Genomic DNA, 16674 nt, shown 5'->3' with positions numbered 1-16674 from the left:
CTGAGCAGCTGCAATATTTAAAATGTAGGTGCACTGAGAATATCTAGCTATGCTTCACATGCACGTGCAGAGAAAAATGTTAACCTTAAAACAGTGATAACTTTTACTAAAAGCATTTGTGCCAATAAATGTATATTGCAAATATGTTTCTATTCGAAGATGTAATTAATCTATGTGCATTTAAATTTTGACCGGAATGTCCCTTTAAATTAATCCCATTAAAAAAAGGTGACTCATTTAACACAAGCAAACATATCCCTGATTTCTGTTTATAGCCAGAATTGCATCTAAACCTTTTTTAAATGTATCTATACCTCCTCAGGTAATGAGTTCCACAATTTGATTGCTTTTACAGTGAAAAAACAATTATGTTGCTAGAGATTAAATCTCCTTTCCTCCAGCCTTAAAGGGATAGGAAAGTCAAAATTAAACTTGCATGATTCCAATAGAGCATGTCATTTTAAGACAGTTTTAATGTCACTTCTATTATCAAATGTGCTTTGTTCTCTTGGTATCCCTTGTTAAAAAAAAATACACATATCCTACACTAGTGGGAGCTGCTGCTAATTGGGGCCTGCACACATTTGTCTTTTGTGATTGGCTGACTAGATGTGTTCATCTTGCTGCCAGTACTGCAGTGCTGTTCCTTCACCAAAGGATAACAAGAGAACAAAGGAAATTTGATAATGGAAGTAAATTGGAAAGTTGATTAAAATTGTATGTTCTTTCCAAATCATGAAATAACATTTTGGGGTTTCCTGTCCCTTTAAATTGTGACCTCTTGTCACAAACAATTTTCTTGAAATAAACAGAGCTTCCGCCATCTCTGTATATGGGCTTTGAATATATGTATTTAAACTAATCCTTTTACCTCTCAAGTGCCTTTTTTCTAGAGAAAACAGACCCAGTTTGGCTAACCTCATCTCATAGCTTAAATCCTGGTTTCTCAACAGCCGGGCCGTGGCCCAGTACCGGGCCGTGATAGCCCTGCTGGTGGGCCCTGACCTGTCATGCCCCCACTGCACACTCTTACCCCACTGCACACAAGGGGCAGACTGAGACCAATCAAGGCCCCAGGAAAACTGTCTCACACTGACCCAAATGTATTCAAATTTATGCAAATGAACATGGTAGCCTCCCTGCCCTAACCCCAACAGGCCCATCAACCTCCAGAGCCAGGACTCCCAACATTAAGGGCCAAAGAAAGGGCCCCCAACCTCCAGGGCCAGACCTCACACTCCATGTCCCTCACAGCGACAGACCCTCAGCAGGACCCCCACACTCCAGGGCCCCCACTAAACCCACATTGAACTGCTTAGTTACTGATAGGGCAAATCCCTGCTGCTTACTATATATATATATATATATATATATATATATACACGCACACACACACACACACACACACTACCGGGCCCTGGACATGTCCAGCTAAAATTTACCGGGCCATCTTTAGCTTGTTATCTATTACTACTCCCAAATATCGTTCCTCCTCTGTTTTCCCAAGTCTTATCCCATTTAAATAATAGGTTGCTTGCTTATTTTTACTTTCAAAATGTAGAACCTTGCATTTTTTTTAAAAGATAGATATCGCTTAATTACCCATTCCCCAGTTTTGCATCACCAACACAGTTATAATCATACCTCTGTAATTACCTTGTATCTAAGCTTCTGCAGACTGCCCCCTTATTTCAGTTCTTTTGACAGACTTGCATTTTAGCTAATCAGCACTCACTCCTTGGTGAATTCACGTGCATGAGCTCAATGTTATTTACATGAAACACATGAACAAATGTCCTCTAGTGATTAAAAACTGTCAAAATGCATTTAGATTAGAGGCGACCTTCAAGGTCTAAGAAATTAGCATATGAACCTCCTAGGTTTAGCTTTAAACTAAGAGTACCAAGAGAACAAAGCAAAATTGGTGATAAAAGTAAATTGGAAAGTTGTTTAAAATTATATGTCCTATCTGAATCATGAAAGTTTTTTTTGGACTTGACTGTCCCTAATTTTCCATTTACCTGCCCATACGTCTAATTTTTGTAGAAGCATACAATAGTTAATGTCGGAGACGATCCAGGCTCCAATTTCAAAATTAAAAGTTCATTTTTTATTCATGTAGATACAGTAAAATACAGGTTTTAACATCACTAACAGCATCCATCCATTTTTGTAGATCCATTTGTAACGCAAGTTCATCCTGCTGTGACCTTATGACCTTACACAACTTTGTATCATCTGCAAAGATAGAGATGTTGCTATTTATTACTTATTCCAAGTCATTAATAAAAATATTAAAAAGAACCGCGCCCAGTATTGATCCCTGGGAGACTCCACTGATTACCTTTGTCCAATCTGAGTATGCTTCGTTTTACTCCTACTCGTTGCTCCCTGTCTTTTATCTAGGTATTTATCCATGAGCTAAACATTTTCAGTTATTCCCAGTTCCTTAATGTTCTACAATAATCACTCATGTGGCACTGTATCAATGGCCTTTGCAAAATCCAAGTATATCACATCAACTGATTCCCCTTTATCTATATTTTTACTTACTTCCTCATAGAATCTAATTAGATTTGTTTGACATAATCTATTTCTTATAAAACCATGCTGATTTAAACTCATAATCTTGTTTACACGAATATGCTCATCAATATAATCCCTTGTAGGTTTCACTCTTAAAGGGACACTGTAGTCACACATAAAACTAAGCATAGATAAAAAAAAAAAAAAGTACTAAAATAAACACATTTTCAATGCCCTTCATGTTTCTAAAACGTACCGTTTAGAAGAAAATTATCGACACATTTTTAACCCTTTCCAAACCCACTCACTCAGTATCTGGTAGCGTTGTCCAGTCTGGGCTGACAACCCAGGTTGAAAGATGGTGACTGTTTTCCGAGCTGCGCATGCGCAAGTTAGTGCAATGTCACTGTCTTCATGTCGGTTTTATCGATCGCAGATCAGAAAACTGTGCTGTTCTGAATAGGTAAGTTGCTTGCGTGTGGGCACTTAGAGAATCTCCCTAGAATTAACAAACAACTTAAAAAACAGTTTTTAATAAAACTTTGTAACACATAAGTATAGTTTAACTAGGAAGGATATAATAATTATTATTTTAAATATTCATTATTATGCAAACAAATCTCCCTAGAATTATCGAGCATATACAGGTATGTATAACACTAATTATATAACAAACATTTTGAAATATAGCAAATTTAGTTATACAATTCATTTAAATTTATTTCCAATAGAATCAAAATAAGTTATATATTGTTAATATAAATCGAATTACATGCTATAGAAAGTGGATATACAGAACCCATTCTAGTCTCTCCAAGGGCAGTGGGAAAAAAACAAGAATTTTGCAGATTTAAATTGCCGAAGCAGGTGGCAAAAAACCCCCAGGTACATTACTTAGTTTGTTGCACATGCTTAAATCATTTTATGTGTTATCAAAGCATGAGTTTTAATTTCCTTTTAAAGGGACAGAAAATGATATTGTGCATACAGAAGAGAACTATTTAGATACAATAAAAAAGGCAAACGTTTTATTTCCCTTTAAGTGTGTGTTATTTCTGATTTGGATGCGCATGTATTTCTCTCAGGCTTGCTTGTGCATCTCACTCTCACGTTCCATAGGTTTGTTTTGGTTTTGTACATATTCAAAACATATTTTTATGAACAACCTTCTCTTGGGATCTAATTTGCTCTGCTGAGGATAACATATCATGCTTTTTATTTTTATCTGTATCTAAGCTACAGTTGAAAGCTGTGTTTATTATTTAAAGATGAGACTAATTCCTTGTTCTTCTGTTTTTACATATACAGTATAGTGAATCATCTGTATAAATGATACATTCATATAATGTTTCATAAATGTCCCTTATCACAAGGAAGTAAAATCCAAATTTTAGCCAGAGTGGTTTAGTAGCAATCAGGAAGAGGAAGTACCTATGTTTCATTAGCATTATCATATACATATATGTTATTAAAACAATATGATCATAAGTATAAATACACCATAAAACATTATGTTTGAAATAAAGGAGTCCTTAAACGATAAAAAAATATTAAACACCTCTTGTCTTTGAGAAAGAACTGTACTTGTCCCACATTCCCTAGGTGCCAAAAAAGTTAAATTTGTAACCTGCAAATCAAATAGTTGGTTTACTGTGTGACAAAGTTATTTAAGGTCCCTTAAAAGTGTATTTTGCATTCTTATAAAGACACTGGTTTAATTTCTCAATTTAGTTACATGTTTAGAATGTAAGCGCAATATAGCTAAGCATTTGATTTTATTGGTCCAAATCGCTGAGATTATGTAAACTAACAGTTTAATAGGAGGTGTATCTGATACAAGTCTTGCTGTCATATTCATGTAGTAACCACTTGTTAACACTTGGGTTCTCCATTTTGTCTAGAATCCTTTGAGCCAACATATAATCTCTTCTCTAACCGCTTTGCCATATGTTTTTACCCTTCTGTTACAGCTATGTCATACACCACTGCATTGTCACCCATGTGTGAGGAGGATCCATTGGATGACATTCCAGCATCAGAGACAGTGAATCCTTGGAACAAGCTGCCATCACTGTGCATCAGTGTGAACTCATCGTCTAGTGAGTCATAGAGAGGCTGTCTCAGCTGTTGTGTGTCTTAGAAATAATGTCTTAAGGAATTCCCTTCTAAAGGGACACTGGCTTTAAAAGTGCCAAATGTTTGGATCCGAAGCCAAATGCTTTTACTGAAAGCAATGGTCAGCCACGCATGTATCTATATTATCTAAACATACTAATTTTGTATGCCTTGCAAATCAGTCATGTACTAGTATTATGTAGCATACTTGCTAGCAAAAGCATTTTCTCAGGGGAAAAAATATATTTGCTCAGCTGAGAAAAAGAAAAACATAATCTGCAGTTAATACACTATTCATTGTCCCAAGAAAAAAAAAAGGAAAAAAATAATAATGCTAAATTATGTATATTTTGCATTGGCAACCTGCTTTTGTGGTCATATGTAAATAGAGGGACTAGTGAAACAAAAAAATAAAAAAAGCAACACAAAGCTATACAATAAAAAGTTCATGAAAAGTACAAGCACCAATGATAAAGAAAAATGTTATATTTAATTTAGTTTAGTGGTCTTATGTGGCATCTTTCATTAACTCTCCGCTAGAAGCGTGCCAGGCATTGTTTGAAGAACAAGGCAGCCTCAGGAATTGAAAGACAAATTCTGCATTGGGTAAAAACCTATCAATGCAAAAACAACGGATATAGCGATGTCCATGAAAGCTTTTATGGACATCGCTATATCTGTTGTTTTTGCATTGAAGTATCGTTTCTGAGGGGTAGTGGAGAGCCCCAGCGAGTCCTGCATCGCAGCCTATGCCTGAGATTGGGAGTCGGCATTTTGCACTCAGGTGATACACACACACCCCTCTGAGAGCACCAGCGTCAAGCGCTTGTTCAGACTGGTGAGTGAGTGATTGCACTAAGGATCATGCTGTGCGTGTAAGTCCTTACGAAACCGCCATAGAAGAGGTTTAACTTGACAGAGGTGGGGTAAGTCACTGTTTGTGCACATCACTGAATTAAGTCACTTAGTGGGAAATATATGATTTTGTGACGTACGCGATGTGTGGAGCTCATGGTGAGCTGTAAGTCACTAATGTCTATATAATTGTTATATTAGTGTGAAGCTACACGTGAATATCTCTGTATGACAAATACTGGTGTTATAAAAACCTATCAAAGCAGATCCAGAAGACAATGCAATTCTCATATGGTTTGTCTTAGTCTTTGAGGGAGAGCGGTGTTTCAGCAGAACAGATTTCATTATCACTTCATATTTGAGAACACCAATAATAGATCTAATGGTTTTGACAATAATCAGCATTTATGTAATGGATACTTTTACTATGAGAATGGGGATTCTCATCTGGCTTATGTATTTCCTTTATTTCCTCTGATCCTTCATTTCTTATGACTGATTCATTAAGGCAAAGCAAAAGTGGTGGCGCTTTTCTTTATTTATTTTTTTATTATAATCCTATGAATATTCAAAGCTGTAGTGAGATTATTAAAGTCCTGCAAGTTGCTAATCACAATTTCACAAGGTTTTACCAGTAAAATGTGTTTGTTTCAAGTTAAGCAGCAAGTTTTATAATCTGCCGTACCTAAGGCTTAGATAGGGTATGTTTGTATCAGTTCTTAGGGTCCGATTTTAAAAAGCTCTCTGGGCTCGTGAGATTCTATAAGACTGCTCACCGGTCCTTCTATTTCTCTGGTGGAATTATATAAAGCCACAAAGGGGCGTTTACTGCATTTTCGTATGGGAAGCAGATAAATACATTACAAAAGTGCACAATGAAAATCATAATTTAAAAATCATACAAAAACATAATTTATGTAAGAACTTACCTGATAAATTCATTTCTTTCATATTAGCAAGAGTCCATGAGCTAGTGACGTATGGGATATACATTCCTACCAGGAGGGGCAAAGTTTCCCAAACCTCAAAATGCCTACAAATACACCCCTCACCACACCCACAAATCAGTTTAACGAATAGCCAAGAAGTGGGGTGATAAGAAAAAGTGCGAAAGCATAAAAAATAAGGAATTGGAATAATTGTGCTTTATACAAAAAAATCAAAACCACCACAAAAAGGGAGGGCCTCATGGACTCTTGCTAATATGAAAGAAATGAATTTATCAGGTAAGTTCTTACATAAATTATGTTTTCTTTCATGTAATTAGCAAGAGTCCATGAGCTAGTGACGTATGGGATAATGACTACCCAAGATGTGGATCTTTCCACGCAAGAGTCACTAGAGAGGGAGGGATAAAATAAAGACAGCCAATTCCGCTGAAAAAAATAATCCACACCCAAAATAAAGTTTAAATGAAAAAATAAGAAGATTCAAACTGAAACAGCTGCCTGAAGTACTTTTCTACCAAAAACAGCTTCAGAAGAAGAAAACACATCAAAATGGTAGAATTTAGTAAAAGTATGCAAAGAAGACCAAGTTGCTGCTTTGCAAATCTGATCAACCGAAGCTTCATTCCTAAACGCCCAGGAAGTAGAAACTGACCTAGTAGAATGAGCTGTAATCCTTTGAGGCGGAGTTTTACCCGACTCGACATAAGCATGATGAATTAAAGATTTCAACCAAGATGCCAAAGAAATGGCAGAGGCCTTCTGACCTTTCCTAGAACCGGAAAAGATAACAAATAGACTAGAAGTCTTTCGGAAATTCTTAGTAGCTTCAACATAATATTTCAAAGCTCTAACAACAATGCAATGATTTCTCCTTAGAATTCTTAGGATTAGGACATAATGAAGGAACCACAATTTCTCTACTAATGTTGTTGGAATTCACAACCTTAGGTAAAAATTCAAAAGAAGTTCGCAACACCGCCTTATCCTGATGAAAAATCAGAAAAGGAGACTCACAAGAAAGAGCAGACAATTCAGAAACTCTTCTGGCAGAAGAGATGGCCAAAAGGAACAAAATTTTCCAAGAAAGAAATTTAATGTCCAATGAATGCATAGGTTCAAATGGAGGAGCTTGAAGAGCCCCCAGAACCAAATTCAAACTCCAAGGAGGAGAAATTGACTTAATAACAGGTTTTATACGAACCAAGGCTTGTACAAAACAATGAATATCAGGAAGATTAGCAATCTTTCTGTGAAAAAGAACAGAAAGAGCAGAGATTTGTCCTTTCAAGGAACTTGCGGACAAACCTTTATCTAAACCATCCTGAAGAAACTGTAAAATTCTCGGAATTCTAAAAGAATGCCAGGAAAAATGATGAGAAAGACACCAAGAAATATAGGTCTTCCAGACTCTATAATATATCTCTCTAGATACAGATTTACGAGCCTGTAACATAGTATTAATCACAGAGTCAGAGAAACCTCTTTGACCAAGAATCAAGCGTTCAATCTCCATATCTTTAAATTTAAGGATTTGAGATCCTGATGGTAAAAAGGACCTTGCGACAGAAGGTCTGGTCTTAACGGAAGAGACCACGGTTGGCAAGAAGCCATCCGGACAAGATCCGCATACCAAAACCTGTGAGGCCATGCTGGAGCTACCAGCAGAACAAACGAGCATTCCTTCAGAATCTTGGAGATTACTCTTGGAAGAAGAACTAGAGGCGGAAAGATATAGGCAGGATGATACTTCCAAGGAAGTGATAATGCATCCACTGCCTCCGCCTGAGGATCCCGGGATCTGGACAGATACCTGGGAAGTTTCTTGTTTAGATGAGAAGCCATCAGATCTATTTCTGGAAGTTCCCACATTTGAACAATCTGAAGAAATACCTCTGGGTGAAGAGACCATTCGAGATAATCCGCTTCCCAATTGTCTATACCTGGGATATGAACCGCAGAGATTAGACAGGAGCTGGATTCCGCCCAAACCAGAATTCAAGATACTTCTTTCATAGCCAGAGGACTGTGAGTCCCTCCTTGATGATTGATGTATGCCACAGTTGTGACATTGTCTGTCTGAAAACAAATGAACGATTCTCTCTTCAGAAGAGGCCAAGACTGAAGAGCTCTGAAAATTGCACGGAGTTCCAAAATATTGATCGGTAATCTCACCTCCTGAGATTCCCAAACCCCTTGTGCCGTCAGAGACCCCCACACAGCTCCCCAACCTGTAAGACTTGCATCTGTTGAAATTACAGTCCAGGTCGGAAGAACAAAAGAAGCCCCCTGAACTAAACGATGGTGATCTGTCCACCACGTCAGAGAGTGTCGTACAATCGGTTTTAAAGATATTAATTGAGATATCTTTGTGTAATCCCTGCACCATTGGTTCAGCATACAGAGCTGAAGAGGTCGCATGTGAAAACGAGCAAAGGGGATCGCGTCCGATGCAGCAGTCATAAGACCTAGAATTTCCATGCATAAGGCTACCGAAGGGAATGATTGTGACTGAAGGTTTCGACAAGCTGAAATCAATTTTAGACTTCTCTTGTTTGTCAAAGACAGAGTCATGGACACTGAATCTATCTGGAAACCCAAAAAGGTTACCCTTGTCTGAGGAATCAATGAACTTTTTAGTGAATTGATCCTCCAACCATGATCTTGAAGAAGCAACACAAGTCGATTCGTATGAGATTCTGGTAAATGTGAAGACTGAGCAAGTACCAAGATATCGTCCAAATAAGGAAATACCACAATACCCTGTTCTCTGATTACAGACAGAAGGGCACTGAGAACCTTTGTAAAAATTCTTGGAGCTGTTGCTAGGCCAAACGGCAGAGCCACAAACTGGTAATGCTTGTCCAGGAAAGAGAATCTCAGAAACTGATAGTGAGCTGGATGAATCGGAATATGCAGATATGCATCCTGTAAATCTATTGTAGACATATAATGCCCTTGCTGAACAAAAGGCAGGATAGTCCTTACAGTTACCATTTTGAATGTTGGTATCCTTACATAACGATTCAATATTTTTAGATCCAGAACTGGTCTGAAGGAATTCTCCTTCTTTGGTACAATGAAGAGATTTGAATAAAACCCCAGCCCCTGTTCCAGAACTGGAACTGGCATAATTACTCCAGCCAACTCTAGATCTGAAACACATTTCAGAAATGCTTGAGCTTTCGCTGGGTTTACTGGGACACGGGAAAGAAAAAATCTCTTTGCAGGAGGTCTTATCTTGAAACCAATTCTGTACCCTTCTGAAACAATGTTCTGAATCCAAAGATTGTGAACGGAATTGATCCAAATTTCTTTGAAAAAACGTAATCTGCCCCCTACCAGCTGAGCTGGAATGAGGGCCGCACCTTCATGTGGACTTAGAAGCTGGCTTTGCTTTTCTAGAAGGCTTGGATTTATTCCAGACTGGAGATGGTTTCCAAACTGAAACTGCTCCTGAGGATGAAGGATCAGGCTTTTGTTCTTTGTTGAAACGAAAGGAACGAAAACGATTATTAGCCCTGTTTTTACCCTTAGATTTTTTATCCTGTGGTAAAAAAGTTCCTTTCCCACCAGTAACAGTTGAGATAATAGAATCCAACTGAGAACCAAATAATTTATTACCCTGGAAAGAAAGGGAAAGTAGAGTTGATTTAGAAGACATATCAGCATTCCAAGTTTTAAGCCATAAAGCTCTTCTAGCTAAAATAGCTAGAGACATAAACCTGACATCAACTCTAATAATATCAAAAATGGCATCACAGATAAAATTATTAGCATGTTGAAGAAGAATAATAATGCTATGAGAATCATGATCTGTTACTTGTTGCGCTAAAGTTTCCAACCAAAAAGTTGAAGCTGCAGCAACATCCGCCAAAGATATAGCAGGTCTAAGAAGATTACCTGAACACAAATAAGCTTTCCTTAGAAAGGATTCAATTTTCCTATCTAAAGGATCCTTAAAGGAAGTACCATCTGCCGTAGGAATAGTAGTACGTTTAGCAAGGGTAGAGATAGCCCCATCAACTTTAGGGATTTTGTCCCAAAACTCTAATCTGTCAGACGGCACAGGATATAATTGCTTAAAACGTTTAGAAGGAGTAAATGAATTACCCAAATTATTCCATTCCCTGGAAATTACTTCAGAAATAGCATCAGGAACAGGAAAAACTTCTGGAATAACTACAGGAGATTTAAAGACCTTGTCTAAACGTTTAGATTTAGTATCAAGAGGACCAGAATCCTCAATTTCTAATGCAATTAGGACTTCTTTAAGTAAAGAACGAATAAATTCCATTTTAAATAAATATGAAGATTTATCAGCATCAACCTCTGAAACAGAATCCTCTGAACCAGAAGAATCATTAGAATCAGAATGATGATGTTCATTTAAAAGTTCATCTGGATAAAGAGAAGTTTTAAAAGACTTTTTATGTTTACTTGAAGGAGGAATAACAGACATAGCCTTCTTAATGGATTCAGAAACAAAATCTCTTATGTTATCAGGAACACTCTGAACATTAGATGTTGATGGAACTGCAACAGGTAATGGTACTTTACTAAAGGAAATATTTTCTGCATTAACAAGTTTGTCATGACATTTAATACAAACAACAGCTGGAGGAACAGCTACCAAAAGTTTACAGCAGATACACTTAGCTTTGGTAGTTCCAGCACCAGGCAGTGATTTTCCTGAAGTATCTTCTGACTCAGTTGCAACGTGAGACATCTTGCAATATGTAAGAGAAAAAACAACATATAAAGCAAAATTGATCAAATTCCTTAAATGACAGTTTCAGGAATGGGAAAAAATGCCAAAGAACAAGCTTCTAGCAATCAGAAGCAATGAAAAATGAGACTTAAATAATGTGGAGACAAAAGCGACGCCCATATTTTTTTGCGCCAAATAAGACGCCCACATTATTTGGCGCCTAAATGCTTTTGGCGCCAAAAATGACGCCACATCCGGAACACCGACACTTTTGGCGCAAAAGAACGTCAAAAAATGACGCAACTTCCGGCGACACGTATGACGCCGGAAACAGAAAAGATTTTTTGCGCCAAAAAAGTCTGCGCCAAGAATGACGCAATAAAATGAAGCATTTTCAGCCCCCGCGAGCCTAACAGCCCACAGGGAAAAAGTCAAATTTTTTTAAGGTAAGAAAAAATGATTGATTCAAATGCATTATCCCAAATATGAAACTGACTGTCTGAAATAAGGAATGTTGAACATCCTGAGTCAAGGCAAATAAATGTTTGAATACATATATTTAGAACTTTATAAAAAAGTGCCCAACCATAGCTTTAGAGTGTCACAGAAAATAAGACTTACTTACCCCAGGACACTCATCTACATGTTTGTAGAAAGCCAAACCAGTACTGAAACGAAAATCAGCAGAGGTAATGGTAAATATATAAGAGTATATCGTCGATCTGAAAAGGGAGGTAAGAGATGAATCTCTACGACCGATAACAGAGAACCTATGAAATAGACCCCGTAGAAGGAGATCATTGAATTCAAATAGGCAATACTCTCCTCACATCCCTCTGACATTCACTGCACGCTGAGAGGAAAACCGGGCTCCAACCTGCTGCGGAGCGCATATCAACGTAGAATCTAGCACAAACTTACTTCACCACCTCCATAGGAGGCAAAGTTTGTAAAACTGATTTGTGGGTGTGGTGAGGGGTGTATTTGTAGGCATTTTGAGGTTTGGGAAACTTTGCCCCTCCTGGTAGGAATGTATATCCCATACGTCACTAGCTCATGGACTCTTGCTAATTACATGAAAGAAACAAATAATTATACAAAACAAAAAAGTGTATTGTTAAGGTGCCTTACAAATTGTAACAAAATTGTTCACCAAAAATCGTTTTTAAACAAAGACCTAAAATGTGTATTTAAATTACACAGAAATAAATTGTATTAAATATGCACAATGCAAAGTGTAATATAAGTACACAGGAACACATAGAAATTCCTACTTATAAGTACAAAATACAAAGTGTAATTGCTGTTTTTTCAAAAACTGGACTGAACATGGGCGTTCCATGGGTGTATATGAAATTGTTTCTCAAATCCCAGAATAATTCTGTAAAGATTTCGGGCTTTAGAAATCTCACTGTTTTTTCTCGCAACTTAAAAGGTGGCAAACTTTTATCAAAATACTCCAAAATAAAACTCTGAAAGAAAAACCTATACATTTAAAAAAATAACAGCAAATGTAAAGTACAGTGCACTGAAAATAGCATAATTTGATTTGTATTAGAGGCAATATTAAAGTTTAAACATACGCTGGGGTCTCCCTCTGTACTTTGTCCTCCATTGCTAACTTTTTCCTAACAGAGAGCTCTCATTATTTCTATGGGAGACATCTCGCCACTCGTATGGACAACTCTTTTTTTTTTTTTCTGTGAGGGCTGCCCCAGTGATTGTCAGCGTTGAAAACCATGTCTAGACACTAGTATTTTATTGAATGAACCCCCAGGCCTAGACTTTTTGTGTCTTTTATTTTTTACTTTCTCCTACATTGGTGTATCCGGTCCACGGCTTCATCCTTACTTGTGGGATATTCTCAATCCCTACAGGAAGTGGCAAAGAGAGCACACAGCAGAGCTGTCCATATAGCTCCCCTCAGGCTCCGCCCCCCCCCAGTCATTCTCTTTGCCGCTTTAACTAGTAGCATCTCCACGGGGGTGGTAAAGAGTATGTGGTGTTAGTTGTAGTTTTTTATTTCTTCTATCAAGAGTTTGTTATTTTAAAATAGTGCCGGCTTGTACTATTTACTCTGCAGCAGAAAGTGATGAAGATTTCTGCTGAGAGGAATATGATTTTAGCACCAGTAACTAAAATCCATTGCTGTTCCCACGCAGGACTGTTGAATACCAGAGAACTTCAGTTGGGGGGAACAGTTTGTAGGCTTAACTGCTTCAGGTATGATCAGTCATTTTTCTAACAAGACCAAGTAATGCTAGAAGACTGTCAGAAACCCCCTCAGGGATAGGTAAGCCATTTTTCTTAGACTCTGTATAAAATGATGGCTTATATTAAGGGCTCTATGCTGGTTGACACTATTGTGGGCTTAATAGATTGCTTTTTAGCATGTTTTCAGTATATATAAGGTGTTTTTTCAGACTTTGAAACACTTATGGGGTTTAATATTGCGCCTGGCACTTATTTGGACACCTAATCTAGTCTAAAAGGCCCCTCCACTCTGGAATGAAGAGGGAGGAGGCCTCATTTTCGCGCCTCAATTGCGCAGTTGTTTTGACTAGGCAGTTCATGCAGCTTCACGTGGGGAGTCCAGAGACATCAGAAAGGACTTCAGAGAGGCTTATTTCCTACTTAAATAATCCCTAAGGAAGGTAACAGCCACAGTAGAGGCTGTGGCATTGTACTGTAGTGTTTTTAACCGGTTAACTGCTGTTATTAGCTCCGGTTTGGGCATTAAGGGGTTAATTGGTCTGAAAATTTGTGTGCAATCTTTTCAAAGCATTAAGACACTGTGGTGAAAATTTCATTAAAATCGGATGTTTATTTGATGTTTTTTTGATGTTTCAGTAATAAAGTGTGCACTTTTATTATTTAAAGAGACAGTAACGTTTTTGTCAAAAATAATTTTTATTGCATTGAAGTTCTGTCTAAGGGGGGTAGTTATCAAGCCGTCAACCTCAAATACGCTGGAATTCCGCAGCGTATTTGTGGCGAGGCTAATTCGCCTTAGTTATCAAAGGCTAGAGACCGGTAAAAGTAGAATTTTGTGACGTAAACTTCGATCCGCCGGACTCAGTCCGACACAGATCAATTCTTACGTCACTCCAGATGTTCCGCACACAAGTGCGGCACAATCTGACTACTTTTGCTAGTTATCAAAAAACTAGCAGGTACGCTCGGCACTTTTATGGCCCAGCGTACCTGGTTTTCAAACCGCCACCCTGGAGGCGGCGGATCCCATAGGAATCAATGGGAGTCTGACCATAGCGAAAGTACAAGTTCGCTGCTGCCAGACATCCCATTGATTCCTATGGGAACTGTCTACACCTAACACCCTAACATGTATCCCGAGTCTAAACACCTCTAATCTGCCCCCCCCCCCACACCGCCGCAACTAAATAAAATGATTAACCCCTAAACCGCCGCTCACGGAGCCCACCGCAAGCTACTCTATACATATTAACCCCTAAACCGCCGCTCCCTGACCCTGCCGCAACCTATATTAAATTTATTAACCCCTAATCTGCCCCCCCTACACCGTCGCCACCTATAATACATTTATTAACCCCTATCCTGCCCCCCACTACACCGCCGCCACTGTAATAAAATTATTAACCCCTAAACCTAAGTCTAACACTAACCCTAACACCCCCCTAACTTAAATATTAATTAAATAAATCTAAATCATATTTCTATTATGAACTAAATTAATCCTATTTAAAACTAAATACTTACCTGTAAAATAAACCCTAATATAGCTACAATATAAATAATAATTATATTGTAGCTATCTTTTGAAATTCTTTTTTTTTATTATTGAGAATACAACAAATTGTCAGGCAATCCATAAGTACAGCCAATGATTAATCATACAGTGAGTGCATCTCATACATATTTATCAATTGAAGAAAGGCAACATTAGATAATAATCATTGCAGTAGTCCATATGTAGTTGACGTTTATATGAAGGCTGACCATGGAGCCATCCGATGAACACAATGAGTGTAAAGAACAAAGTCTCTTTCTGTGTAGTTGGTTTGCACGTATCTCTCAATAACATTTTTCAATTTTTATAATAAACCATATGAACTAGTCTAACAATACCCTAAACTAATCTAACTTACAAAAACCACTTTTGCCGCACAAGTTATATATTTCCAAAGCTACTCTTGGGTCTTTCATTGTAGTAGCCTAAGTAGATGAATGTATGTCTGGGAGGGGGGGAGGTGGGGAGAAAAAAAAAAAAAAAAAGGGGGGATTAGAGGGGGAGATGAGGGGGGTGAGGTGGGTGAGTGAGTCAAGGAAGTAAGAAAGGGCAAGGGATCAAAAGAAGGATTCAATCAGGATTAGTTCAGAATCGTCAACCCTGGCATGAGCAGGTTCCCCAGGAGACAAGGCCGGCCAGTATCCCCTCAGGATGCCCTCCAGTACAATCTCATGCTGAGCATAAGGTGCCAGTATCTGTTTTTGTTGCCCAGTGGGCAGTCTCTCAATCAGGCATCTCCATTTCTTCAGAAAAGGCCTCAATCTAAGTTTGGTGTCCCAGAACACGTCCTGCCTCTCAATAAACAGTTGTTTAAATAGGGCCCTCTTAAATTGTGTCATTGTCGGGGAGGAATGTGAGCACCATAAGGTTAATATTCACTGTCTCGCAACTAATGTGCAGAGTGTCAGTAAAGGTTGCTTTCCACTTACAACCCCAGTCCACGTGAATAAGTATATGTTGGTGGGATTATAAGAGATGTCAATGGACAATTTAATTTTAAGCCAATATTGTAAATATCCCCAAAACCTTCTAACTCCCGGGCATTCATAGAAATAGTGAATCAAGGAGGGGTCTGGAAATTGACACTTCGCACATCTATTTGGGCTATGGGGGCTCCATTTCGCCCTTCTGCTGGGGGTAATATAATCTCTGTTGATCATTCTAATTTGCGCCTCTCTCAATGTCAGTGCCAATGTAGCTGCTTTGGTTTTCATAAGGCTATCTTTAATCATTTGGATAGTTAATTCATTGGTGGTATCCAATTTTAGTTTTTCCAACATACCCTCTAGAACCCTAGTAACATGATGGCGTAAAAGTTCCTGATACACTTCTGAAATAGAAAAACTCCCTAACTTAAAAGCTGTTTGGGGGATTACAAAAGGAGCCTGACTCCAAAACCCCGGGTTTTTGTCTATTAATGTTGTAGTATAGTGTCTTAATTGTAGATATGCATAGAAATGCTGGTTCGGTAAATTATAAGTAGTTTTTAGCTCTTGAAACGTTCTGACGGTGTGCAACAATGTATCCAGAGCACCCCCAATCCTCTGCAATCCTCTCTCCCCCCACACCCCAAAAGGAGCGTGTTCATCTCCTCCTGGGAAATCAATGTTACCCCAAATGGGTATATGCCTGAGCGCAGGATGTGTATGACCCAACATCTTGTGTGCCCTAGACCAGACCAGAAGCAGATCTCTGTACAGGAAGTTATTTTTTATGTGTTGAGGCAGATCCCCCAGTCTGCAGTACGGGAG

The 16674-nt window shown here is 38.2% G+C and overlaps 1 protein-coding gene across 3 annotated transcripts in view; it reads left to right on the top strand.

Annotated features, from left to right (window-relative positions):
- ACD (ACD shelterin complex subunit and telomerase recruitment factor) overlaps positions 1 to 16674 on the top strand; it is a 211522-nt gene that overhangs the window by 134254 nt on the left and 60594 nt on the right. For all 3 annotated transcript variants that reach the window (XM_053714675.1, XM_053714676.1, XM_053714677.1), the window contains one exon: positions 4497 to 4625. In XM_053714675.1, coding sequence (XP_053570650.1) covers positions 4497 to 4625 — 129 coding nt within the window. The remainder of the gene's footprint in view (positions 1 to 4496; positions 4626 to 16674) is intronic.

The sequence above is a fragment of the Bombina bombina genome, chromosome 5, assembly GCF_027579735.1.
Source record: "Bombina bombina isolate aBomBom1 chromosome 5, aBomBom1.pri, whole genome shotgun sequence".
NCBI lineage: Eukaryota > Metazoa > Chordata > Amphibia > Anura > Bombinatoridae > Bombina > Bombina bombina.
This window is presented reverse-complemented; position numbering and strand designations above follow the sequence as displayed.